The 26,945-nt window shown below is 40.9% G+C and overlaps 1 protein-coding gene across 1 annotated transcript in view; it reads left to right on the top strand.

Annotated features, from left to right (window-relative positions):
• The window catches only part of DCBLD1 (discoidin, CUB and LCCL domain containing 1), a 63,055-nt gene that overhangs the window by 6,585 nt on the left and 29,525 nt on the right, over nt 1–26,945 (top strand). The window contains exon 2 of the mRNA XM_037158081.2: nt 13,836–14,048. Within this exon, the coding sequence (XP_037013976.2) occupies nt 13,836–14,048 (213 nt within the window). The remainder of the gene's footprint in view (nt 1–13,835; nt 14,049–26,945) is intronic.

Genomic DNA, 26,945 nt, shown 5'->3' with positions numbered 1-26,945 from the left:
CATTTTGTAACTCAAATTACAACCACTATCTGTAGCATTTTAAATCAGTGTTCAACATATTTATATTTTACTGGAAGGACAAAGAACAGTCTTTCTTTTCTTTCATCACAAAATTAAAATCCTTGGAAACCAGTACTGTTTGGTTCCATTTCATTACTGGGTGGGTTTAGCGGATGGACCTAAAGTTTGTAGGTAATGGTATTTATGGAGTGCTCTATTCTTGAAAAAAGGAAAACAAAACTTTATTTCACTATTATCTCTGACAAAGAACAAGGCCAACGAATAGTAAAACGTATGAAGTTCAGTTATATTTGAATTACTAGTGCATAAAATTTCCTACAGGGAAAAATAGGTAAATAATTTCTTAGGTCCCTCTTAATTTTTAAATGGCTGACTGGATTTAATTCAGCCCTTTTATTGCATTTCACAAAAGCACATTTACATCAGATTGAAATGTAGTTGATTTTAGCTCAAAGGAGGATACTTTTAAGACTTATTAGCCCATGGGACCAATAGAATATGAGATCTTTTTATTGAATTGCTTCTTCTCTCAGGAGTTTAGAATGAAGATTGCTTATTTTGAGAAGTACATGGACCAAGATTTGCCTTTTTTCCTCCCTAGGAAGTCCCCACTTTTCCAAGAGACTAAAATAGAAGATAGCTTAACTCTACAGATAGAGAAATGGCCCTGGACCTGCTGCTGCTCCTAGCTCCAGAGTCGAAAAAGTTTTTAAGACCCTCTAGCCTTTTAGGTAGAAAACACCCTTTTTTTTCCTCTTTGTTTTCTTTCTTCTTTCTCCTTTTTCATCCTCTTGACAACATGTTGTTGTGCTCCACTATAAAGATCTTAACAGACACATGGTTTTTCTTCTCAGGTATTTAAAATACCTGACATTTCTTCCCAAAATATTTCATCTGCATCTCTCAGCAGTTCTGTACATAACCATGATGCCATGAGCACACCTAAAACTACTAACAGTAATATCTTCATGTTTCCCCAGTTAAACCACACATGGTCTTTTGACCATTGGTTTGTATCAACAAAGATCCAAACAAGGTCCACAAATTGCAGTTAATTTTTATGTCTCTTTAGTCACTTTTAATCTACCACTGACCCCCACCCAAAAATGTTTTATTTTCCTGCAAGAAAATCTTTCAGTTGTCCTGTGACACGGCTCACATCCTAAACTGGACTGACTGCTTCTGTCTGCTGTGTCTTACACTTGGTGCTCTATTCCCTGTCTTCCTGCATAAACCTGAGTTAAACCAAAAGACGGGATTCCATTCAGGCTGTGTTCTCAGTGCTATGCACGGCTAATTGTATCACAAGATGCATATGTTGTTGTTGTTATTATTATTGCCCCACTTTTAATGGTGCCAAAGATGATCAGTGACTTCAGGCAGAAGTACAGCTTGGTCCTCTTACCCCTCCTGCAAGTAATCTGTGAGGTAATACTCTCAGTAAAAATACTCTTCCTCATCAACATTTCACACAATGACTTAAGCATCCTTTGATTATTGTTGCATGTCCAACCAGATTTTTGTATGTAAAAAAAATTTAAGAACCTATTTTCATACATGTTTTGATTTACCAAGTGGGGTTTTTTTGCACCTAATTTAATGCCAACAATTTTGAGAGCTAGTGATTGAGGGAACTGGGACTTAGAGAGATGGAATAATCACTGACCCCAGGCACATTCATGTTGCATGTCCATGGTGGGATGCGGGTACAGGTCCTCCGATTCTAAATGCCTGCGGGTGCTCTCCTGCTCCTCATTTTCAAGGGAAGTTCATGTCCAGGAAAGGTCAAGTTAAAGAAAAGAAGCCTTGGAGAAACATATACATTTATAAAATAAATTTCTACATTAACAGTCTGATTTCTTTTAGACATGATCACACTCACCACTGAACTATTAAGACTTTTTAAAGTTTCAATGAATAGGTAACCGTGTGTTTTTATCAGATTGTGATAAACTCAGCAATGCAGAATGTGGAATGTGTAAAACCCGTGCAATTTTCAGGATTGTGAAATGTGATATGAATTTTATAAGGTTTATTTTTTCTTTCTCAAATTGTACATTTCATGCTTCCTTGGATATATGATAAGATGCCACATCTCTCAACTGAGGTTTGCTAGTCAATAAACTTTGATTGCTTTTTCTTCATATATAGTACATACGTGTGTATTCACAAACCTTCTCATCCTATTTTTTTGTATTCTCCACTGTATGCTCAAATAACTCCTAAATGGACACTCTCGTCTAGGTGTTGGAAATCACACCCTGGCTAACATGTAGATCCTGAAACAAATCATTGCCTGACCTAGTCTTGTAAATGAAATCTAATGTGAAAGTAAGTGTTGGAGAATCAAAAATATTTAGATATGTTCCAATTTTAGGAGTAGCTATCAAAATAAAACTATATGAAACTGATATCTCAAGGACTTTTAATTTCAAAAAAGATTCAATGCAAGATCCCAGTGAAAAACGAGGGTCCTTTTAGTTTCTTTCTACTCAGGGTATGTCCTAAAAGGACAAACAGAATGGTCATTACCCAGAGCTTTGGATATGCAGAATCTCCAGGCCTTGCACGTTAGCAAAATCCCCAAGTGATCAGTGTGGCCACTGAGGTTTGAGAAGCAACACTTTAATCCACGGGAAGCTTCATTCACAGAGCATTCTTAGGAGCCACATTGATGCTAAGCAAGGTGAACAGCCTTTGCTCTAGGTAAAATAGTCACTTCTCATTAAACTATTCCCTTAATTGTCTGGTAAAAAGTGCCTACTGTAATTAAAAAGAGAGAGATAAAATTTCTCATAAGTTTCACAAGAAACTAAGTTAAACATGGCTACTGTTATCATGTTAATTGGAGACTAAAAAGTAGGCTGTAAATAAATTGATATAGTGTGAGTTTTAATACCAGTTGCGCTTTTCAGTAGTAGTGTGAGCTTGGGCAGTGTCTTAAATCTCTCTGCCTTAGTTTCCTCGCCTCTAAGAAGGATGACTTTGACAATGGCAGCCTTAGAGTGCAGTGGCTGAGTTCCATGGTCTTGAGAGTCAGACAGGCTAGGTTCAGAGGCCAGCTCAGAGTCCTGGGCTGCGTCACTCAGAGTTTCAGAGCCTGAGCTTCCTCACACATACGACAGGGAGAGCAGGAAGAACATGTGATGAAGAAAGGGTGTTGAGGGCATCAACAGTGTTCACTGGAAATGCCCTAATGTATAAGCTAGGGGGCAAGTAGTTGGATGTTTGAGATATTACTGTGTACATATGTATGTCTTACATGTATATGTGTGTATATATGGGGTGGGCATTGTATGTGAAACACAATGTTTATTCTTGTATTATCATCTATTAATTACTGTATTGCTTATTTGTATTTTGACTGTAAACCCACTTTCCCCCACCCATGTATACACATACATATGAAATATTTATAATTTTAAAAAGAAAACTAATGTTATCTGTCAAATATGATCATCTTGAAGATTAAATAAGATCATGTAAAGTCCTTAGAATGCTCTGTAGTATCTGTCACCTTTTACAATAAATGCTTGGATAAATGTTAAGGATTAGTAGGATCTCTCAAAATGTTATGATTTTTTTCCTATTTCAGTAACTGTTCTTATTAATTTTTTGAAAAATGTATTTTGTGAAAGTGAAAACACACTTGTGTTTGAAAGAGAGACTGCTTACCATTTTAACTTTTAAAACTCAGGTTAACTTTGTCTGTACTTGGTTATATTGGATTTTTTGGACTTCAGAGAGAAAAGTCAATATTGAGTTACATTTATCTGAATAACGGTGATATGTACGTTTAACATGGAACCAAGATTAGGAAATACAGAACTCTGTAGGGACAGGAAAGACTTCTCCCACTTATCTTCCACTTCACAGTCACAGATTGGACATTACATCAACATCCTGGCATTAGGAGGAAAGGTCAGCAGCCACTTTTCTCTGACTTCCTTATCCTAAGCATCTATTCAACGGGGATAAAACATTTGTCTTAGACCGGTTTTGCTGTACAAACAAGTTATTTTCCTTAAGTTTTCGTCTGTGAAATTATGAAACTTCTCTCATCCAATGTGTCAAATGTGTTGCAATGATCCCAAACACTCGTAACTTAAAACCAACAGTGGGTAAATCTTGCTTTTGAACATCAGAATCGTGTAATGCAATTTCAGTGTTGTTCTTAGAACTCTAAAGGCCAAAGTACACTTCTCCATGTACAGTTTTTAATCTCAGGAGCTCCGTTGTGGAATCTCTGTGGGTCCCACTTTTGAGAGGCTAGCCCAGGAACTGGCCTGTGTGTCCCACAGAACATGACTCCCTGGTAAGGCCCTCTGAGAAAAGAGTTCCCTGGGAATAGTGCAAACCGCGTCCCCTGCTAAAGCTTCTCTGTGCCCTGCAAGGGCTTTGAGATGTCTGGTGGTACAGAAAAAGGTGGGCTTCTGCAACCTTACTTGCCTGCACCCCAACTCTCTTTTAGAGATGAGGGCTTGACCTCCTGTAAAACTCCTTTTTGGATTTAGGAGTCCACAGTGCCCACTCTGGGAGATGCTGGCTTAGCAATGCATGTGCCCTAGGGAAATAACAGGGCATTCATTGCAGTTAGGCTTTCCAGCATTTAGAGCACTTAACACACAGACTCATTCCTCTTTACTACACCCAGGTATGGTGGGCTATTTTAAAGATAAGGAAAACTGATACATGCTAAGTGGGTAACTGAAGCTCACAGAGCCAGTGGCTGATGAATTTGGAAGAAGCTGGCTAATTCAAAGCAATATTCTCAATACTTTCATGTGTAGTATTTTAAAATAAAAATAGCAATTAAAATATATCAAATTATTATGATATGCTAAAATATATTACTGTGTGAATATATTTTAATTCAATAATTAAAATGTATTGAATTATTATGTGCTCAGCCCTTGACTATCATTATCTCACTGAGTGCTCATGCCGACCCTGCAAGCTGGGTGCTCTCGTTGTCTCCATGTCACAGATGACAAGTCAAAACCCGGAGAGGTAGAGAGACTCTCCCAAGGCCACAGCGTCGTGACTGGGCAAGGCTGTGTGGGAACCCAGTGTGAGAACCATCGTTGTGGTCACCTCCCAAGTATAAAAAAATTTATGAAATTAGAAAAATGAGAGGTGTGCAAACTCTCTTCCCCTATACCCACAACCCTTTCTGTGGGAATCACAAGACTGGAGTGTGGCCAAAAATTTTAGAGTTTTAACTGGTTTTATGGACAGCACATTAAAGAGTAGCATTAAACCAGATTTTGAGATTTTTTCCCATTTGGTGTACATGGTCCCTTTCGTATGTTAGCACGAGAATTATGGTGTCTTTGCACACCGATGGAAACAGCCCCGGAGCATGTAGTGAGGTGCAGAGGGGGCCTCTTGAAATGATTTGTCCCGTGTTCATACATTCAAACTGATTTAGTTTAAGTCGTGTTTTTGGTCGACAGGAAACACTGTGTTAAGGGTTGACACGGACAGACTTTTGACAGGAAGTCCCTTGTGTTTCTTTTCACTTTACCTTTCAGTGCCTTGCATTTGTTGAGGCAAAGGTATTGCTATTATCTTCATGAGATGATTAGTCATATGATTAGTCATATGTTTTCTTTGTGGTGAGGAGCAGGTTTGAAGAGATTCTAAACAGTTTTTTCAGAACGTGGCCATGTGTTTTAGTCTATAGCTAGAACATCTTTCAGCACAGTTTTCATTTTCCTTTCAGGAAAACTGAAGATGTTGAATAATTGAAGATTTATCATTATAACCTATGACTTGTTATTTTTATACAGTCACTCAGGCCCTCCTGCCCTTGTCTTTCCATCCCAGTCCAGGCAGCACACAAAGTAAGAAAGTTCAACGTCAATGGAGAAGAGCAAAGTTCTTAAGAGTGCCTGGCTGATGATGAAATTAGTAATACCTTCAGAAATCTGTTCACCTTACCATCAGACAAAGAGCTCTGTAATAACTGCAAGCTCCCCTTTGTGGCTGAAAAGATTGTAGTCATCAAGAGCGCACTTGATCTTAGACATGGGAAGAAATTTTCTCACACCCACGCATGGATAATTGTGTTTCTGCTGAGACCTGTTGTAACTTGATTATTAGAAGTGCAAGGATATAACTGTAATAAAAGCATGTTTCTAGAAATGATTATATTTGAGGGCACTGTAGCCCAAATTGTAGGCTGTGGCTTATTAGTAGGCAATAAAATCAATTCAGTTGGCACACCCAGCATGCTTGCTTGTAATTAAAAAATAAAATGGAACAGAATAGGAAATGTTAAAGTGCATTAGATATAACAAAAATAGTCAAACATTAGACTTCTGTTTGTTATCTATGCATGTGTATCTATGTGTGCTTGCTTGGGTTGGGATAAAAAATCTGTGTTCTAACTATAGGGCTTAGTAAAAAAAAATGAAAGCTGCTGTTTTATTTTAGAGAATAGTTAATAATTAATCTTAAAGATAATTTCCACTGTTTATTTTACTTTACTCAAATACTTTTCAAACAGGTGTAATTCAGTGAAAAGCGTTCTTCTAACACCTGAATCATGATCTGTGGTGTTGCAGAGCTTAGTCTGTACTGGGTATATCTTAATTTCACTTTTCTGTTAATGGAACATGATTTGTTATCAAAAGAAAATAGTCTTTTAAGGAAGTTATTGTTTTTCTTTCTTGGTGAGTGGAATTACAGTAGACTAAATAAATGTTCGACTTGTGTAGACAAGCACCTAGGATTTGTTTTAAGCTTATTTTAAAAACACCTCGTATATCCATTCCTCTCAAGTAGCTGATGTTAAAGCCTGAGAGGTAGAATCATATCCATTGATTTATACAAGTTATTTGGAGAACAGATACTGAGCCCATATCTGTTTTGGGATCTGTCACTTTACCCTCAGGAATGACGTACCTCTCCCCTTGACTGTGAACAGCTTCAAATGGAAACCGCATTGCACCAAGACCCTGGCTGTCTTGGGAGTGAGTTTTTAGTGACAACTTGGGTGTATTTGTTTATAGAGAGTTCTTCCAGTCTATACCTTAAAACTAATGCTGAAAATAGCCTTTAATGTTACAAAGAACACTAGGTGACTTTGGCACTTTTAATTATATTATTTATATGTGATGTTTCATGTTATAGAAAATTTAGAAAATAATTGTAAAAAAATAAAATCACTTATAATTTCAGGTTATAGAAGTAAATGATTTAAAAGTTTTTCCTTTACATCTGTGTGTGTGTACTCTATATTTTGTTCTAAAATTAAGTGGTCTTCTACAAAAGCTGCACTTCCAGAGTCCTCCCTATTCTATTGCCTGCCATGGCCCCATCCAGAAAGCCAAGTTGCCCAGGTTCTGACCAGGGGACAGAGAGGCCCAGCTCCTCACCCAAGTCTGTTACTTGGCTCACCTTGCCTCTGTTCTCTGGCCTGTCCTGTGACCTCTGGAGCCCGAGTTCATACCCAGTTCTACCACTTACTGACTCCATGACTAAAGCCATTTCATTTCTTTGAGCCCCACATAAAATAGGTTTGACTTCTGAAAAAAAATTAAATAGTCTTCTAAAACATGAGCTTAACTTTTTCTTAATGTTACATTTCTTGGAGATATCATAGTTTGGCTGTTCTTTTCTAATTTAGATTGTTCCCAAATGTTTAGAATTAAAACCCTTAAATTGTACATAGAGGTTACTTGAGTAATTATACGAATGAGTATTCTACTTGCAGCTTTTTGCAAAATCTAAACATCGTCCACCCAGTTTTATGTTCGTAAGTTGTTTGGAGGATGTGGTTGTTCAGTCTCACAAACCAGCTATGGCTCTGAGCAAACCCCAGGACTTCAGCCTACCGTTGGAGGTATCAGCCTTCAGATTCCCCACAGTGGGGAGCTTTCAGTCTGAGGGGAGGAGGAAATGGTGCATAGTTTAGTCATCCTATGCTTCGGCCATTAAATTACAGCTGAAGGGAAGAAAAAGATAAACATTGTGTGGTAGCCACTTTTGAAGAGTAGACACATTCCCTGCGGCAAAGCTTCTTCCTTCCCCCTTCTCTCCACATTCCCCTCTTTGATGTTCCGTGGGTGGCAGTTTAATGTAGCTGTCACCTTGAACTACCGCACCACTGAGGTTTACCGCCCACCAGTCCTCCCAGCACTGCATGAGCTTAATCATAAAAAGCATAAAAGCAGTATTGTATTTTTTCCCTTAAAGATTGGCCTTTATTTGTTTTCCTTGTAATTAAAAAAATGTGTGAACCCTTATCATCCACCTACAGTAAGCATCAACCCTTCCCCGTCCTTTCCCCCTTATTCTGCTCCCTCCCCTTTTTGTTGATGTTCAGTTTTGCAGACAAATCCCAGACGTCTTGTCATTTCAGCCCCACGTATATGTTAGTGGGCGTGCCTAAAAGAAGACGTTTTCTTGGATAACTTTGATACCATTATTGCATCCAGTAAAGTGAATAGTACTTTCCTGATTTTGTTTCATACCTCAATTACCTTTTAAAAGTGGTTTTGTAAGATAGGTTTTTCAAATCAGAATCCCGACAAGATTCACTTGGTTGTTGTGGTGCTTAAGTTTTATTTAGTCTAAAATAGACACTTTTTCAGATGTCTGCATGTACAATTCATGGTTGAAAAACCTGAGTCACTGGCACCCAGAATGTCGCAACCTGAATTTGGCTCACGGCTTCCTCATGGTGTCAACAAACTTGTGCCCCTAGCCCCTGCATTTCCTGTAGAGTGAAGGTAGACTTGAAGGCTTGGTGAGACTCTGAGTCAATTATTTCTTCATACATTCTGCTTTTTGGCAATAGTTCTTCTTATGTGTTGCTGCATTAGAGTGTGTTTTGCCTGTGGAGACACATACTTCTGTTTGTCTTACCTGTAGTGATTGTGTGATCCATCTGTGAGTTTAGATGGTGGCACATCTGTGCGTCCATTTTAAATTTCCCCTCAATGTCCACCCAGTGGTTTTCCATCTGCCAGACTGGTAGACCACTGCCAGAGTCAGGTGTTAGGGAGCTGTTCATTTTGATAGAAAAATGGTATGAAAGTATCTAAAGGGGGATTTGATAGGGCAGGAGTTTGGGTGGTTTTCCAAGGTTAAACACAAACCCATGTGTTAGAAAATCAAATAAAGAGGTGAGGCAAAGAGTTTTTAAAAATCTAGAGCTGTTGCTAGAACTTCTGAGAACTGTAGTCTGGGATCCACCAGCAGTTCAGTAGCCGTAGGAACGGCCATATACAGTTGGTTTTCCCGTCTGCAGACTGGGGCATATACTATGGTGTCCCTGTGGATTCAATGCCCTGCACTCCTTTAGACAAATATAAGGAACTTTGATAATGCTTTTGGAACAGAGATTTTAGAATAAAAGTGGCCTCCTTTATTGATTGTTGTCATATAGGTCTAACTTTCTGATGCAAATGTGTATAAATATTCAATTATAAGAATTTATATAGAAGACACAGAGGACACATAGAGGATAACAAATACAAAGACTATAGAAATGTATATCATATGATCTTGCCTGTAAGTGGAACCTAATCAACAAAACAAACAAGCAAGAAAATAGAACCGGAGACTTGGAAATAGAGAACAAACTGACAGTGACCAGAGGGGAGCGGGAGGGGGACAATAGGTGAAAGAAGGGGAAGGGTCAAGTCAAGGGACCTATGTAAAGGACCCATGGACAAAAACAAAGGGGGGGGGCGGGAGAGGAGGATTAAATGTGGGAGATGGGAGGTGGGTAGGGCAAGGAAGGGTAATAGCGGAAAAATTGGGACAACTGTAATTGAGCAACAATAAAAAATTTAAACATGCATACAAAAGAAAAAATAAAAAATTATAATAATAATAAAAAATAAAATAGAAAACAAAAGCCCTTTTATTGTTGCCCCCTTTACTTTACCCCCTTCGAAAATTAACCAAACTGAGAGATTTTGTAAAAAATTTTTAATTAAACCTTTTATTCTGAGATAAGTATAGATCAGATGAAGTTGTAATACAGAGAGATGCTGTGTACCCTTAACCTAATTCTATGCAGTGATAACATCTATAGTGTGATATAATAATTGGAATATTGACATTGATATAGAAAATATGCAACAGGAACTGATAGATTTTAAACTCCTTTTATCTTCCTCCTTGTCCTTGATCTTCAGTTGACGTAGGCCATGGGATTGAGCTGCCTGAGTGTCAGGGGGGGAAGACGGGAAGGGCGCTTCTCCACTGGTTTTCATTCGCGTGCACCTGCCTAATTCAGTACATGATACTTCAGGCATTTTCTTGTCATAGTGGATTTCCACTTTCCCCTTTGGCATATTTCTAGTTCTTTCTGCCCTCATATGTCATAACCGACCTATAACATTGTGTAAGTTTAAGTCTACATTGTATTGATTTGATATATTTATATAATATGAAGGTACTACATTGTGTCAGTTTAACATCGTGTAAGTTCAAGTCTACAACATTACATTGTGTTGTAGACTTAACATTGTGTAATGTTGTGTAACATTGTATAAGTTTACGTCTGCATTGTATTGATTTGATAAACTTATATAATGTGAAAGTACTACCACTGTAGAGTTAGCTAACACCCCCAACCCCTCACGCAATTACCATTTCTCTTTCGTGGTGAGGACATTTAAACTCTATTCTTTTAGAAATGTTCAATTATATAATACACTGTGAACTATATCTCATTCTTTGAAATCACCAAACCTGTGGAAGAACAATAGGGTGAAAATTCTCGATGTAGTTAATACCCTTGGAATAAATTTATCACATGAGTGCTTGCCACAGAAGACCCCATAAATAATCGATCTACTTCCATAGGCAAGAGTGAAATTTCAACTTCTGTTGACAGTTTGCTTTTTAATAAATTAGGACACTGCGGTTCCTTTCAGGTTTTTTTGGCAGAACGAAGAATCATAGGGTTTCATTTACATAGTTGTGGGAAGGGGGCATTTTCCCAGAGGCACACGCCCCTCACACTCAGGGGAGACAGGAGGGGTTAGCCTTAAACCTGCCCACATTCTGCCTGGATCACAGGATGAAATGAGTTTCCTCTTGGGCTTTAGAGTGGATATGATTAGAAAGAAATTTAATTAGAGGGTTGAATAAAAGTGACATCCTGGGATTTTCCTTTGTCATGACATGTCACTTAAATAAAATTTAGAGTACAGCAATCATGTGTAGATTGATTCATGTATAATTGCTCCTTGTTTTATATTTAGTTGTGTTTCTAGTAAAAGTTTTCACTTGCTCTTTTCTTGTTTTTATGGTAATTTTACAAAATTTTATGGTAATAAGAAAATAGACATTTAAATGTTTACTGGGTGATATCTTGGTGGCTTAGGGGTATTTTTGAGCATACTTACATATACAATCATTTGTTTGTACACTAGTTACCTAGTGTTGCTCTGTCAGAATGCTCCAAATTAATGCCTCCAAAGGTGACTTTTCCCTACAGAAAGTCACAAAAAACAAGAGGCCAGGAACTGGTGGGCACCTAGGGTGCTGGTCTCTTTTAAAGGGGCAAGCACCAATCATGAGCCCTGTGAGAATGCCTGTTGGTATGGTTACCATGTCTTTCAGCTTTCAAAAGAAACCATGAATTGAATTTTAAAAAATTAAAGCATTTAAAAGAAGGCAAATAATTCACACTTTAAATTAAAACCCTGGGCATTATGTGCTTCTCCACTATGTGCTTCACTCTGGTATAATTTTCATTTAATTCTCAGCAGTCTTGTGCTTACTGCCAAGAAACCCAAGAAAAGTATAGCTATCACCTCATTTAACAAACACATTGACAGGCTTTGCCCCAAACCTACTTGCTGTCTGGGCTCCCCTTTCTGTCTGAGTTGGCCTCAGTGCTCCAATCGCTTCTGGACTCAACACGCAGTGTTTACTTCCCCTCTTGTCTTTCCCACTCTAATCAGTGAACACCTGGGGCTGCTGATACTTTTCTTGTGAATCTTCCGGCGTTTCTTTTCCTTCCTTCCCCCTTTAGCCAGCTCATTTCCAGCCCTCCTACTGCTCCTCTGACCCATATTCTCCTGGCGCTCCAGTTCCTGTCATTACCCAACCAGGTTGACCCACTTTTTCAAATACCTCTTTCATTGTGCCTCTTCTCGGAAACGTCTGTGGGTCCCTGTTGCCTGCAGTGTAAACTCCATAACTTCCATTTGGACCCCCAGGTTGCAGAGTGGTTTGATCTTGGCTGTCCATCTGCATTTCCCCCGTGTTCTCTAACCTCATCTTCTTCAGGTCAGCTCTCCCTGAATCCAACGCCCCGGCCAGGGCTGCCCAGATCGTGTGGGAATTTCTGGGGGATGGGTGGGCCCTTTCCCTATACCTTTTCTCCTGAAGTAAAGGCAGATTCTGGAGTTCCCTCCTCCACCCTCCAGACATTCTTTTAAATAATTTATTTATTGATTTTTAGGGATGGGGAGAGGGAAGAAGAGAGTTAGAGAGAAAGAAACATCAGTTGGTTGCCTCTCTGACTGGGATTGAACCCACCACTCAGGCATGTGCCCTGACCTGGAGTCGGACTGGCAACAGTCCGCTCTGCAGGATGATGCCCAACCAGCTGAGCCACACGGGTCAGGGCCAGACTTTTTTTTTTTTTTTTTGACCAGGCCTGAATTATCATTTAATCTGCCAAAAGAAAGTGGGTTAAGGATGCCCACAGGTAAATTCTCCTCTAGTTTGGGGAAGAAGCAGGCAAAGGAAGGTGGCTGCCTTTGGTCTTTAGCTTCGCAGTATGCCCTCGTTGGGGTTGCTGTGAAGGGGCCTTGTTTTACCACCTGAGAGAGTTCCTTCTCCAGATTATTTTTCTTCTCTTCCTGTAAGGGTAGGCATTCATGCTTCTTTTCTGGAAGCCACACTAACCACGGCGTTTTGCAGCCTGAATGCAGTGTGTGCTCATTGCCTTGCAGCCCCACCCACTCGTGCCCTTAGACGTCTGAGTGATTAACCCGTCACGTTAACGTCCTGGGCCCAGTGGCTGATCAGTTGACGACATTTCCTATTCAGGGAAGTCTTAAGAAATGTGCTGTTTTCGTGAAGGAGTGAAAATCCTCTGAAAGAGACTCTTTCTTGTCGGCTTCAGCCCTCCGTGTGAGCCTCTGACCCATAGCATGTAGTCATCGGAACCTGCGACTACCTGCCATCTCACTCCGAGTTCTGGGAAGCAGCCACTGCTCTTCCGTGTCTCCAGCAGACCGGGTCTGGTGTGTGCCAAGCACTCGATACAGCAGATTCTTGGCTTTCTCTGATTATACACCCCTGGCTCCCGCAGGAACCAGCAAATCTGTGACCGCCATAAAGTGAGATGTGAAGGTTGAATGATGGTCAGTCCTCAGCTAATGGCAGGCTCTTGAAGTCCTCTCAGCCTAACCAGCGAGGTCACTCTCTGAAGTAATATCATTTGCTTCCCTGCAAATCTTTACATGGCATTGGCTTGCTAGTAGACAAAACCACAAATGGCAAGTCTGTAAATGCCAAGGGCCCACACTGTGCAAGTTTGGATGGGTAGATAGATGATTAAAAAAAATAATATGATTAACTGGTGTGCTTGCTAATGACTTTCTGTTGTAATATATGCAACTTTTTGGTTGATGGTGTTCGGAAGGTTAAACTGGGAAACAAGGGAAGAAATAACCTGAAACAATACATAGTATTCAATAATTTAACCTTATTTTTTAGTTTTTATTTTTTTCAAAGAAGGAATAAAATACGTGAGTTGGAAATTGTACTGGACTCTCTCGATTCTCAGTAACAGTTAATTTCCCTTCTGAAACCTTTTCTTGCTTTAACAGGTGGTGGCTGTGGACATACAGTGACCTATCTGGACAGTGGCACAATGGCATCTAAGAATTACCCAAGGACTTACCCCAATCATACTACTTGTGAGAAGACCATCACAGTACCAAAGGGGAAGAGACTGATTCTGAAGTTAGGAGACCTGGATATCGAGTCCCACACCTGTGCTTCCGACTACCTCCTCTTCACCAGCACTTCTAATCAGTATGGTAAGAAAAGGGACCTAGATTTCTGTGTGCATCAAAGCACTTGCCATTTGCGGGGTCGGTGGGGGGGGGCTGTCTGTTTCTTAGGGAAATAGCCTGGGAGCATTAGAAGAGAGGCTTGCTTTTTGTAAACTCTTTGGGGTAGCTCACATGGTACATTTGCTTCACAAGCTACAAGAAAGACATCCGAGGAGATGTTAGTGTTAGCCTGGTGTGCGTGCCTCGGGAGCTTTGTTTGAGTTTATGTCCTGCTGGGAAGAGAATTGGGGATGTATGGCATTTGGCTAAGCCATCTACAGTCCATTCATTCCTGTGACAAGTGTTTATTGAACGGTGATCACATGTTCAGGAGCTCTGTGAAGACCTGGTTGGGGCAGCGCAGTGAAAAAACAGAGCCCTTCCTTCATGGAGCTTCCGTGGGTGGGGAGGGGAGGATGGGAAATAAACACGCCCATCCATGATGTGAGAGGCAGTGAGGGGGGAAAATGAGAGTGAGAAAAGACAGACCCCCGTGGGGAGAGGGAGCCTGTATTTACACTGTGCTGCTGCCCGCGGTCAGGGAGGCTTCCTCACGAAGGGGCCGTGTGAGCAGAGGTGAAGTGCACCTCACTTCACATGTGTCTGGGGTCAGAGCGTCCTGGGTAAGGGAACAGCAAGTGAGAAGGACAGTTTCCAAAATAACCCTTTGCAGTTCAGCTTTTTGTACTCCGGAGTGTACTGTTAGTGCACTGGCATCTGAGACCTCCATTAACAGTGACCTGCGATCCCAAAGGAAAATCCCAAGGAAAGAGCTTGACTTTAGACAGTTTGAAAACCAAGGCGAAATCTTATATAGAGGCTCTTTCGAGATTAGAGATTTTCTTAAATTCTCTCTGCACACAACTCCACAGATATTACACGTTCTAGGTAAAATTCTGTCCGTCTGCTCATTCTGTAGGCAGTTTCTCAAACACGGAAAGCTTTGGAAACAGCTCGCCTGCAGCTGTGTCCTTGCGGGTGCCTCTCCCCAGGTGGCGGTGCAGACCAGCCTGAGGTTATTCACAGGTCTGAACCCACCTAGGCCCTATGGGGGGGCATACAAAAAAATTTAGTCCTGGTAGTGTTTTGTCTGTTTTGATGATGGCTGAGTTACTCTAACAGAGTAAAGATGGTTGGTTTCGTATAATGGTCTGCAATTTTTTAACTGCAGTTTGACCCAAATGGGGAAAATGAAAATTCCAGGGTGCATAAGGCCCCTGGGAACACTTACTGTGCAGTTGCCCCTGGGCATTGAATCCGAGTTAACGTCAGTGGCGCTCTTCAGGGCATCACGCCTCAGCCAGGGAATTCCATCCAGGTTCAGGGAAGACGAGTGTAAGAGCTCCAGTGTAAAAGGAGAGGCGAGGTGCTGCCGGGCCAGGAACCGCTTCTCTGCGCCGGTGTGTCTGGGCGAGCATCTGCCTTCCGGACGGGTGAGGAGTTAGTTCCTCTGGCGGACGGAGCAGCGGAGGGATCGTGTACTTACCTCTCCGTCAGAGGCCAGGTGAGAACTAGAAAGGGGAGCAGACCTTCCCAAAGCAGCCAAGCCAGACCCGGCCTGGCTTCCCCACACTGGGAATTGACTTTATCATCTTTGATATATATTCACAAATATACAAAAAGGAGGAAAAGCGTGGAATTAACTACATATTAGGAGCTCGGGTGGTCACGGTCAGCCTCGGGGCACGGTTCTCTACATTTCCAGACTGCTGAGTTTTCAGTACTTCAACCCTTCACTATGAAATGAGTAATGAATTAAAATTACCTTGTAGCAATAAAGCCAGGTAAATTAATTCTTATCTTTAAATTTTTTTCTATATACAGTTCTGTCTGTCTCTTAAAGACAAGTATGCACTCATTGTAGAAATAAATATGCTAGGTGCAAGCTTGGCCTTTAGGTAGATTTTTCTGGCATCCTTACATCCACCCTGCAAGGTAAATATTAACTCCTTTGCACAAAGCTGCGTCACAGTGACATTTAAGGAAAATTCCAAACATTACGCAGCCTGATAAGGCTGAAAGGGAGATGTAGGTCTGCCTCCGAGGCTCCGAGACCTCTGTTCCCAGATGTCTCCTTCCCTCCCTGGGTTCCACCACCCAGAGAAAACCACAACAAATTATTGCCTTTTGCAGGTGACTAGCCCGATATTACATCATGTGGCCATTTTGTTTAAAACGCAAGTGTAGTTAATATTTTGAACGTGCTTTTAAGGTAAAAATGCTCAGCGTTTCTCCTGTGGCTATTTTAAAGATTTTCTGATCCGTCATGCTAAGGCAAATCCAGCAGAGAAGAATAACAGAAGTTAGCAATAACAGGACTACATGAAAAGGAAATCAGGATGTTTCAGTCCTATAAGCATGTTTTAAAAGGATTAAATAGCTTAGGACACGTAGCAAGTTTACAAATGCATATATCATATGTGTTGCATGTATATGTTTGTGTCTTTTGTAGTTTTGAGGAGTATTCTTGGAGTAGTCACTTATCCATATATGTGTAGTATTTATAATATTTAATCCAGTGACTTGATTATAGTAGATATTCAGAGAATAGATGATTTTAAAAGTAAACCAACAAGTTCAATGACGAGGAACCAGCTAAGTAAACCAAGTTATAGTTATTTGGAATATTAAATAGCTATTTGCTTAAAAGACTATTAACCTAGAAAGCTACTTATGATATATTGTTAGGTAAAATATGAGTATGTAGTAATTTATAATGATAGAAAAGACTTTGAGTAAAATAAGTCAGAATATAGTGATAGCAAAATACTAAGTAGGACTTTAAAAGGTTTAGCAGTGGGTATTATATCTTCTGTCTACTTTCAATTCTTTCTTTAATGAACATATGTTTCTTAAGATAAAACAAATAGATTTCCTTGGACCAAAACCACGAGCTAGACATATATTTTAACACAGTTAAAATAGTTCTCTGGTCAGCTTGAGCTTTCCCAAGAAGAGCAGGCACCCACAGGGAAGGAGGAGGAGGAGGCAGAAGTGCTTTGTGGCCCTGCGCCCGAGCTCAGGGAGTGGGCATTCCTGGGGCTGTTGCCAAGCTCTGTGGGAGGGTGGGAGGCCCCCCCCTACAACTGGTGTGGCCACTGACCCTGGCCTGACTGTGGAGGGAGGGCCTGGTGTCAGCACAGCGTCCCAGGGACCCACTGCACTGTTTCCTGGGCTGGTGGCAGAGGGCAGGGGCCGTGGAAATGCTGCAGAGGAGTTCTTACGTCCTGGGGAACCTCCTGAGATTCTGCTATTTGACGGCTCTGACCATGGCATGTGTGGCTAAAACAGCTGAATAGTTTGAGTTTATGCAGCTCAGTTTATTCCTTTAGTTAATTAATTGCTAAAACCCACAGCCAAAAGATTTTAAAACTCAACACTATCAGACTTTCGAACATGCAGTTACTGTTTTGAAAAAGAGGAATGCTTTCTGGCATTAGAGCTGGCAAGCGCTGCCAGCAGTGGACCCGCTGGGAATGTGACTGCATCGCCCGCTGTGAACGTGCTGGGGCCTTACGGTTTTACTCTCTGTGCAGTTCTTTTCTCGTGGTTCTCCCCCATGCCCGTGGTTTGAAACGTTTGGTTCATCCACTTTGGGTGCTTTCCATGGTCCACATTGGCGGTAGCAAAATGCACTGTAAGCAGTGTGCCCACACCAGCGTCCTCAGTAACCAAGCATAATATGCACACGTTGATGTTAAAAGGCCTAATACATACAAGATGGGGTTCTTATTGTTCTGTTTGTTGTGTGTTATAATTGTGGCTGATATTTCGGATTCCGGCATCAGTTAGAATAAGGTACTTGCACATCCATGGCTAAGTGAAGACACAAACTCTCCCTTTTGAAATACCCTTGAAAACAGCTAGCAAACAGCACAGTTGATAAAGTGTATCAACCTTACATTAGAAAAACTTGTTTATATTAGAAAACAAGTTTTTAAAGATATTTTTAAAAGCAAATCTTACTTGTAAACTTATACAAAATTTTGGTTATGAAATATGCATACTAATTTTCAGGATCATGTGTGCTAATATCCTGGCCAAAAAAAAACTGTTGAGTGCCATACTTTGCTTAGTAGAGGTTGCTTTTACTGTAACTAAGGGATTGCTGAGGTTTTGCTTGAGACAAAGTAATTGAAGTAAGTGAGCCCCCGTTCAAAAGAAACACTAATGTCGCTTTTCTTGTGTCGGATCCAATTCAAGATCACGAAGCATTTCTTCGTCACAGCTCCTCAGTCTCCTCTAATCGGAGACAAGTCCTTAATCGTTCTTTGTCTCCGGTGCAGTTGTACAGAGTGCTGGCCAGTTGTTTTGTGGAAATGTCAGCTGATTCGGGTTAGTTGGATGTGCCCTCATGATTATATTCAGATTGTACATTTTTAGCAAACATAGCATGATTACTTTTTAAAGTGATCTCTAGAAGTCTTGCTTACATTCATGTCCAACACTAGGAACTGTGAGGTCACATATCCCCCCAGGAATAAGGACTAACTTGGCAATATGCATCTTCACCTGCCTCTCCCCTGCCTGTGCCAGGCGGACTCCGTCTTGGATTCAAACTGCTCTCCTGGAGGTTATTGTCAGTGACTTTCCCAAACAGTTCTCTGGTGTTCTGACAGGTCAGTGCAGTGGGAGACTTTGAAAGGACTCAGGTATCAGATGACACCTTGTTTTCAGAGGACAGTTTTGGGAAAAAAGCTCATCTTATATTTGGACATGTGAGGCCACAGATACTTGACCCAGGCAGCTAGAGCTCTTCTAGGGTGGGACAAATTCCCTTTGAAGCCTGGAATTTGAAGATTTAGACAAGGGGTTTATTTAAATAACATTTCTTTAAATTTAAAGTGTTGTATAGTGCAGTTCAGATGGCTGCTTTGGTGCTGAGATTCAGCTGAGTTATAGAAAACTCAGTTATATAAAATATCTTTAGTTTGGGGAAAAATAGGTGCTAATCTAGGCACTGTGTCATTCCAATACACTGTCTTTAAAATATGAAAAAAGTAACACTTCTATTTATGACACTGAATAGGAAAGTCTGTGAACTCATACTGAAGATCAATTTACTGAACTTTTTAGTGACGCTGTCACTTTGACTGTTAGGTTCCACCTCCAGTCTTACTGACCATGAGGACAGAGAGATTGGAGTGTACTCAGGGCTTTATTTCTGCCACCATTGCTACCTGGGACTCCAGAGGAAATGTCATTTCTGTTTTCCTGATCTTTTAAAATATTTTGGATCCCAGTTTTCACCTGAAAGTTGCTCTTCCCCTGGTGGTCAGAGTTTAGGGTTGTTCCCGAGTCCCCTGAAAACCTGCTGGAGGAGTCTTGGTGGGAACCAGGTACCTGGTTTCTCAGGGTCTGGAAAACCCTTGTTCTGACGGAGTCTTCCAGACTTCCCCACCCAGGTCGTCTGTGAACCAGTGAAACCAGGCAGGCCTTCAAAATGGATTGAGATGAACAGTTTCAGCCTAGATTTTTTCTTTTATTTGTGCTTAAATGTGTAGACTCTGGAATTAGACTGCCTGTTTTCAACTTCCTGCCTTGGTGCTTATTTTAAATTCTTGACCCCGAGCAAACATTTAAGTCTTTCTGTATCTCTATTTCCTCATCTTAAAAATGGGCAAAATAATAGTATATACCACATTTGAGTGATTTCAGCATAAATGATAGATAGACAGATGGATAGATAGATAGATAGGTAGATAGATAGATAATCTAAGGTCTTAAAAGAATGACGCCTGCTTGACTCATAATAAGCACACAGTATGTGCCCGCATCACCATCAGCCCTCCCCTCCTCTCCTCTCCCTCCTCCTCTTCCTATCCGCCTCCGGAGTTGTCTTTATCTCAGGTATCTAAGAGCAGAGAACACGGCGGCCCCCTCTTAGTACCCTGAGCAGTCCCGTTCCACCAAGCCAAGGCTGAGCTGCAGCTGCAAATCCTCCCCCACTCCTCCTGGGGCAGCCCCAGTGGCCTCAGTTTGCCCAGACCACTCCAAGCCTGTGGGAGGGGTCCCGTAAACCGGAACTAGCTCCAGGTACAGATTTTCTCCTTTCAGTCTCATGAAATGAGAACAAAAAACACACAAGTCTCTAAGCCTGTGGTATGTTCAGCCTGGATTTTCTTTATTTTCACTGCCACTGCCAGTCTGTCTTTGCATTTATTCCTTATTTTAAATGCCTCCTGACTTTCCCCGCTCTTTTGCCTGTGCCCATTCCCTCCAGGCCATCGGAGGTGACCTTGTTAAATATTGTTTTCATAATTTCTTTCCTTATTTTAACATTATTATGCCCCATTGTCTGCAGAAACTTGTTAGCCTGCTGTACAAACTTGCTCATTCTCTTCCCCACCCGCACCTCTGCTCCATCTCTTGAGTCTGCTCAGCTCTGCACCTTTTCCTGAACAGGTCACACAGTTCCATGCCCTGGGGCACTTGTTGATGTACCTCTGTGTGTCTCTTTCTTCCTTTCCCTGCCTTTCTGCCCCTTCTAACAGACACGCATGAACACACACGCACACACACAGAGTAAAGGCAAGCCAGGTCCAATGCTACCCAATCTAGAACTTTCTCTGATGTCCGTCAACTCTAGCCACTGCCTCTTTGTGGCTCATGTTGTTTTTCTAAGGCTTCAGTAGTGCACCAGTCTCAGGCTGAGACAATTATCTTAGCTTCTCTATCAAGATAAGAGGTTCCTTGAGCAAGGAATCTTTTTACTGTCCCTTATTGCTTAGCACAGTCTTGTAATTAAAAATGCTCAATTAACTTTGCACAAATCAGATCACATATCACTTGATTTTGGCAGACATATTTAAAAATCTGGATCAAAAGATAAGTTATTTTATTCACACGGTAGAGAGATTTATAGTAAGATTCCTCTATAAACATCCTGACTTCATTGAAAGAAAGACTTGATTTATACAAAATTTTAGGACTGATTAATTATATAGAAAAGACTATAAAATAATGTAGAAGGTGCCTGCAATTGAGCATTCAACTATATACTACTGTATGTTGGGTTTAGTCCTTAGAGTTACTAACTCATTTATCCATATAGTAGTCCTCTGAGAGAGGGCCTGTCTGCGACATCCACACATAAGGAAATTGAAGCTTAAAAGGTCAAGTAACATGCTTATGATCCCTTAACCAGATCTGGGATTCAAGTTTGGGCATTTGACTTCAGAGACCTGCTCTTCAGCACTGTGCCTTCCAGATTTGGCAAAAACCGTCTGATCAGGGGCTTGTGTGTGCATTGTGGGCTGTACTCTTTGGCTGTTATTTGCTGAAGGAAGTCGAAACTCCTGAGAGCCTTCCCCAGGGGAGTATTCTAGAAATAAAGTGGGTTTCTGAGAAATCACTCCCATGCAAAATCATTGCATGGTTGAATCATTTATCAGTATAAATGATTCAAAAATACTTAGTCAAAATGCTTAAAGAGGCATCATGGCCAGTGAAACTAATTGTGGTTAGTGAAATTACTCAATAGTTGTGTTCTACTAAATGATTTGCACTATAGGAAAACCAGGAAGTTCCCGAATTGTTCTCTTACATTTCCTGTACTTCCACATCCACCCGCAATATTTTTTAACCATTGTTCATAGACATAGAATTACAGCCATATGAAATCAACTGTTAATATTTATATTACACTAGAAACAAGAAAAATGGGAAAAGTAGGAAATAATACTAAGTGTTTTGCTTCACAATGGCAACAAGATTTCTATGACAGTATTTTAGAAAAATATAGAGCTGGCATACTGTAATAAGACCCAATCATTATGCCTTGTCTGCTGATTTCTTTTTAATTCCAAATAGAGAAAAACCCAAGATTGGCAGCTTCTAGTTTACAAGTCTTCCTCTGCCATTCTCCGTCCGCAGATGACAGAGAATGCAAAATTCTTGTAACTTTTAAAGAGGAAACAGAAACCTCTAAAGAAGTTGCCAGCTCATATGGCAAGTTGTTTTGGGCCTCAGACACTCCAGAACTGCATTTTTCTCTCCGATGAGGGCTATGGTGGAAGTCCTTGAGAAGGACTACTCTGTTCTGTTTTGCTTTGCCTTTTGTGCCAAGATAGAATTCAGAAGAATTTTAAACTTATAGAAACCTTTCTAGCAGCCAGAATGTTCCACACCGGACATCTTATTAATGTAATCATGAACCTCAAGGAGAAAAAGGTATCAGCCTCCTCCTCCTTCTTTCCCCAGACACTCCCCTGGAGACTGCACTGTGATTCAGTTTCAGTGATTACCCTCTTTTGTTGAGAGAGAAGTAATGGCCTGGGTGGGTTGTGAGCTCCAGTGTTAAGGCGCTGCTCCAAGTGCCTTAGCCCCAAGGAAAGCCACACCTTTGTCTAGGAACCCGCCTGGTTCATTCATCACCTGTCACTGATTTTTGTCTGGGAACTGGAGACCAAAACTCTCCAGGGATACCACTTACATTCTTACGTGACTATGGTTTTAATGGCACAGTCCAGGAATATCCCTTTTTTATGTTAATTACCTTCCTTTTCAAAGAAAATGGCCCTGAAAGTTCAGTAATTTTGTACAATGACACTACTGCAATTAGCCAGCAAGGACAAACCCTGCCATTTGACTGCAGTGAAAACAAAGTGGAAGACGGCATTTGCAGCTTCAGCATTTCTGGAGACTGTTTCAGGAGCACGCCTCCGAAACCAGATCTGGGCCGTGCTGGGTACCACTGGCCTGGCAGCTGATCGCGTGCCACGTGGCTGGCACATGTGTGGCCCTCCCTGGGAACGTCACTTAGGCTCATGGGCATGTTTTATTTGTCATAAGAAATTAAATGTGTTGGAAGCTGCTCATACAGTTAATGAAGGTATTCAGGGGGATTTTTTGTTGTTTGATTTATGACAAACCTCGCAGGAGTTAGGTTTTCATTTCGTCTCTGGGTTTTTCGCCACTGAGAGAGTGGTTATGCAGGGGGGGCTCTCTCCCTTTTTAACAGTTTGCATCCGTTTTTGAAACACATCCCTTTCACAGATGAAGCAATACCGGTGACTTAGTTTCATCAGTTTCAAGCTCAGAAGCATAGACATACCTGAAGTGACTTGGAACAGTTATTAACCAAGCTATGACTGCCTGCGATGCCCAGGGGTGTCCGACCTGTGGCCTGCCAGCCACATGTGGCCCAGGATGTGCCTATGAATGCAGCCCAACACAAAATCGTAAATTTACTTAAAGCATGATGAGACTTTTTTGTGATTACGTGTTGCAATGTAGTTAATGTGTGGCCCAAGACAACTCTTCTTCCAGTGTGGTGTAGAGATGCTAAAAGGTCGGACACCCCCAGTAGAGACTTAGGCTCACAATCCATGTAAGAGAACTGAGTGGTATTAGAAATTGCTGCCTGGATTTTTCAATTGCCAGAGAAGCGAGAGGGCTCCAAGCTTACTTCCGGGCAAAAGGTCCTTCTTCCTTGGTGGACGGTTTCTTTTATTCACACATGGGAAGAGAAAGGGTTTCCCCTCTCCGCTGCACACGGAACAGTGGGCCCAGACAAGGGACGTGTTGAGAGGAACCGGCCTGCTGTGTTCATTGCTGTGGCTCCTGGCCCTTTATTCCTTTTGTCAAAGAAATCAGTCCATTGTCTGCTAGGCCTTGGCCTCACGTCAGGTGCCAGATGCCACAGTGCTATTCCGTTTGGAATCATTGGTAGCTCTTCCCACAATCCGGGCCTACAATTACATCCCACAAAAGGTCGAAGTATTTGTTTCTCTTGATTTTTCTGCCTACTTGATGAAGTGCCTTTCTGCTATGCCCCAGTCTGAGGGAATCTGGGACCGTGCAACTTAGACCACAAGTCCAAGTTCTATATAACATAGCACCAGCAGTAGTGAAGCAGAACTGTGAGTCATACTTTTAGGTCTGCTAAAGTTCTTAAGATGCCCTCAAGAAGGGCTGGGGTGCAGCCTGACTGTGAACTGAGGCAGGTTGACCAACCCAGGAACACCGCTCAGGATGGCGACCAGATCCGTGGTCACAGTTAGAAGTCACCAAGCTCTCATTTGGGTTTCCAGTGACACTGTCTTTGGGAAAGTTTAAGTGCAGGTATAAGCCCTTTTTCAAAAGTCAGGATGGAGAGGACTAATGGTAAACTATATCATTTGGGCAGGAGTGGATGTAGAAAGGTTTTCATAAGAGAAGATCATCCTCAAGGAGTCTGGCTGGAAACTGAGAACATTGCTTAGGACACACCGACAGGGTCCTTCCGGGGTTCCCGTGAATTACTCTTCCCTCTCACTGACACTCAGATTTTTCTATTTTCATCTTTCTCCCTTTTAACTCTAGGAATGCAATTATTGCCTTCCAGTCTGTGGAAAGGAATCTTGGTCCGACTTTCAGATGGGCAGTGATTGGGATTTTGTTCTGTTTGGGTTTTGCTTTTGCCATAGACAATAGAGCAGCCATTACTTAACTTCTGTCCCCACCCTGGGCTGAAACTGCCTCCTTCTGTTGTGATGATGGTACCGTTGGTGGAATCTGTACAGAGAGGGTGCATATGTCCCATTCACTCTAGGATGCAGTAACATTTTGGCAGCATATTGACAAGAATGTGACAGGGATTTGTGCCCCTGGGGTGAGGGTGATTAGAAGAACGTGTGTGCTTACTTTTTCTTTCTTTTAACTTCTTCCAGAAATATTTGCGTGCCTGTCATGAATTTGGGAGGATGCAACCAAATTATAGAGTTTTACAATATTTATGTGTTTTTTGACCTAGAAAATTATTTGTATTGTACCAGTATATTGTATTGTTTAGTATAATGACATACACACTTATCTGTTTGTGTAAAATACACACGATGTTGCAACCTTTCCTTTCACTACCACAAAACTGTAAAAATTTATCTAATTATTTAGCCATGAGAAAGAAGGACATGCTATTTGCAAGAACATGGATGAACCTTGAGCCTACTATACTAAGTGAGATCAGACAGAGCAAGTCATATGTGTGATATCACATATGTGGATCTAGAAAAGCCACACTAATATAAAGGAGTATAAAATAGTGGTCCCCGGGGGATGAGGGGTTGCGGGGTAAGACAGATGTAGTTGAAGGGCACAAGCTTGCTACGAGTAGTAAATAAGCCCTAGCCTAGGGACGTAATGCACAGTGCAGGGAGTGTAGAAAACAGTGTTGTGTTGTAACCATAGAGCTTCCTAAGAGCCTAGAACTTAATTATTCCAACCACACAAAGAAATGATAATTATGTAACATGGTTGAGGTGCTAATCATTCCTACAGTGATGATCATATTAAAATATATAAATGTTTAATGAATATGTTTTACACCTTAAATTTCACACAATGTTATATGTCAAATAGATTTTAACTAAAAAAGAAATTCAAACAAGTTCTCAGTGATACTTAATTTAGACTTGTTTACCTCATTGTTTTTTATTAAAACTTACTGGGATGCCATAGAAATTAAAGGAGAGATTAGTATCATCACCATTTGGAGAGGAGTACATATGTTTTTATTTCCTCTAGGAAAAGATATGTGTGGTTAAGAAAATAGTTTGAGCCCTGGCTGGTGTAGCTCAGTGGATTGAGCGTGGGCCTATGAACCAAACAACTGCAGTTTGATTCCCAGTCAGGGCACATGCCTGGGTTGCAGGCCAGTTCTCAGCAGGGGACACATGAAAGGCAACCATACATTGATATTTCTCTCCCTCTCTCCTTCCCCTCTAAAGATAAATAAATAAAATCTAAAAAATTGTTTTGATTTATTAATAGCAACAATTTACTAATGATTTCATTTTTATTCTTAGCTTTGTAAAACAAGTATCTTCACTTATCTGTGCAAAGAACAAAGAAATTTCAAACGTATGTAAACAAACAGAATAAGTTGCAAAAGTCAAGCACAGTAATCCAACTCACTTTAATTTGGCAAAAATACTTATCATTCTACTTTATTACACAAAAATGGATTTAGTATAAATCGCCTACCTACCCTGCTTGTGAGTGCTATTACTGTTCGTAAAAATCCACGTATCCATCACACTAATGATTTCCTCTCTTGCTTTTCCACACTTCTCCTCCTGACTTCTTCATGATATTTGAAAATGACAGAATGAAGTATTTTATGTCTCTTTATCATCAGGTTTGATTTTTAAGAACAGACCGTTGCACATGGAAGGACATTTAACTTTATTTCAATTCAAAGAGTATCGGAAAGGCCACCACGTGCCAGATACTGTAGGAGCTGCTGGAGGTAAAGTGGTAGAGAACTTCCTGACCGCACAGGACACAGTCTGAAAGGAAAACAGACTTTATTGTTTGTTTGTTTGTTTTAACGTATGCCCTTACTTATTTCACAAGTACTTATATAGCTCTCATTATGTGCCAGGTCATCTTCTAAGTAATTTGCAAGTATGAACTCATGTAAGTAATTATACATGATGAGTGTCTCTAAAGAGGGAAATGATCTTTTTTATTTGGATTTTGCTGAAATTTAAAAATAGGGAACAACAGTGATTTGGGGCATGAAGGTAAACACACAGCATTTCTCTCTTGCTCTTTCACATCTCAGAATGTGAGACCAAGACAGAACAGAAGAGAAATTATGTCTCGTATTGGGAAAGGAATGCTTAGTTAGGTTCACGACGCTCACCTGAATCTTTTAGCAGTTTGGTCCCTCAGTTGGTCTTGGCTAGTGTTCAGTTTCATTCACACTGAGTTAGGGTTGTCTTTTTCTTTTCCTCCTCCCTCCTGAAGCTGATACTGTCATTGTTGTTGTTGTTGACTCTTCCCATAGTATTTTATTTTGGGAAAAGTCGATGAAGAATACCTGTCTTCAAAGTCTGCTTGCTAATCCCTATTTTCAGAGAAATTATTGTGTCTTGCATACATACCTGACTCTTAAGA

The sequence above is a fragment of the Artibeus jamaicensis genome, unplaced genomic scaffold (genome assembly GCF_021234435.1).
Source record: "Artibeus jamaicensis isolate MK-2021 breed Jamaican fruit bat unplaced genomic scaffold, CSHL_Jam_final contig_387, whole genome shotgun sequence".
Taxonomy (NCBI): domain Eukaryota; kingdom Metazoa; phylum Chordata; class Mammalia; order Chiroptera; family Phyllostomidae; genus Artibeus; species Artibeus jamaicensis.
Note: the sequence above shows the minus strand (reverse complement) of the source record. Positions and strands in the feature narration are given on the sequence as shown.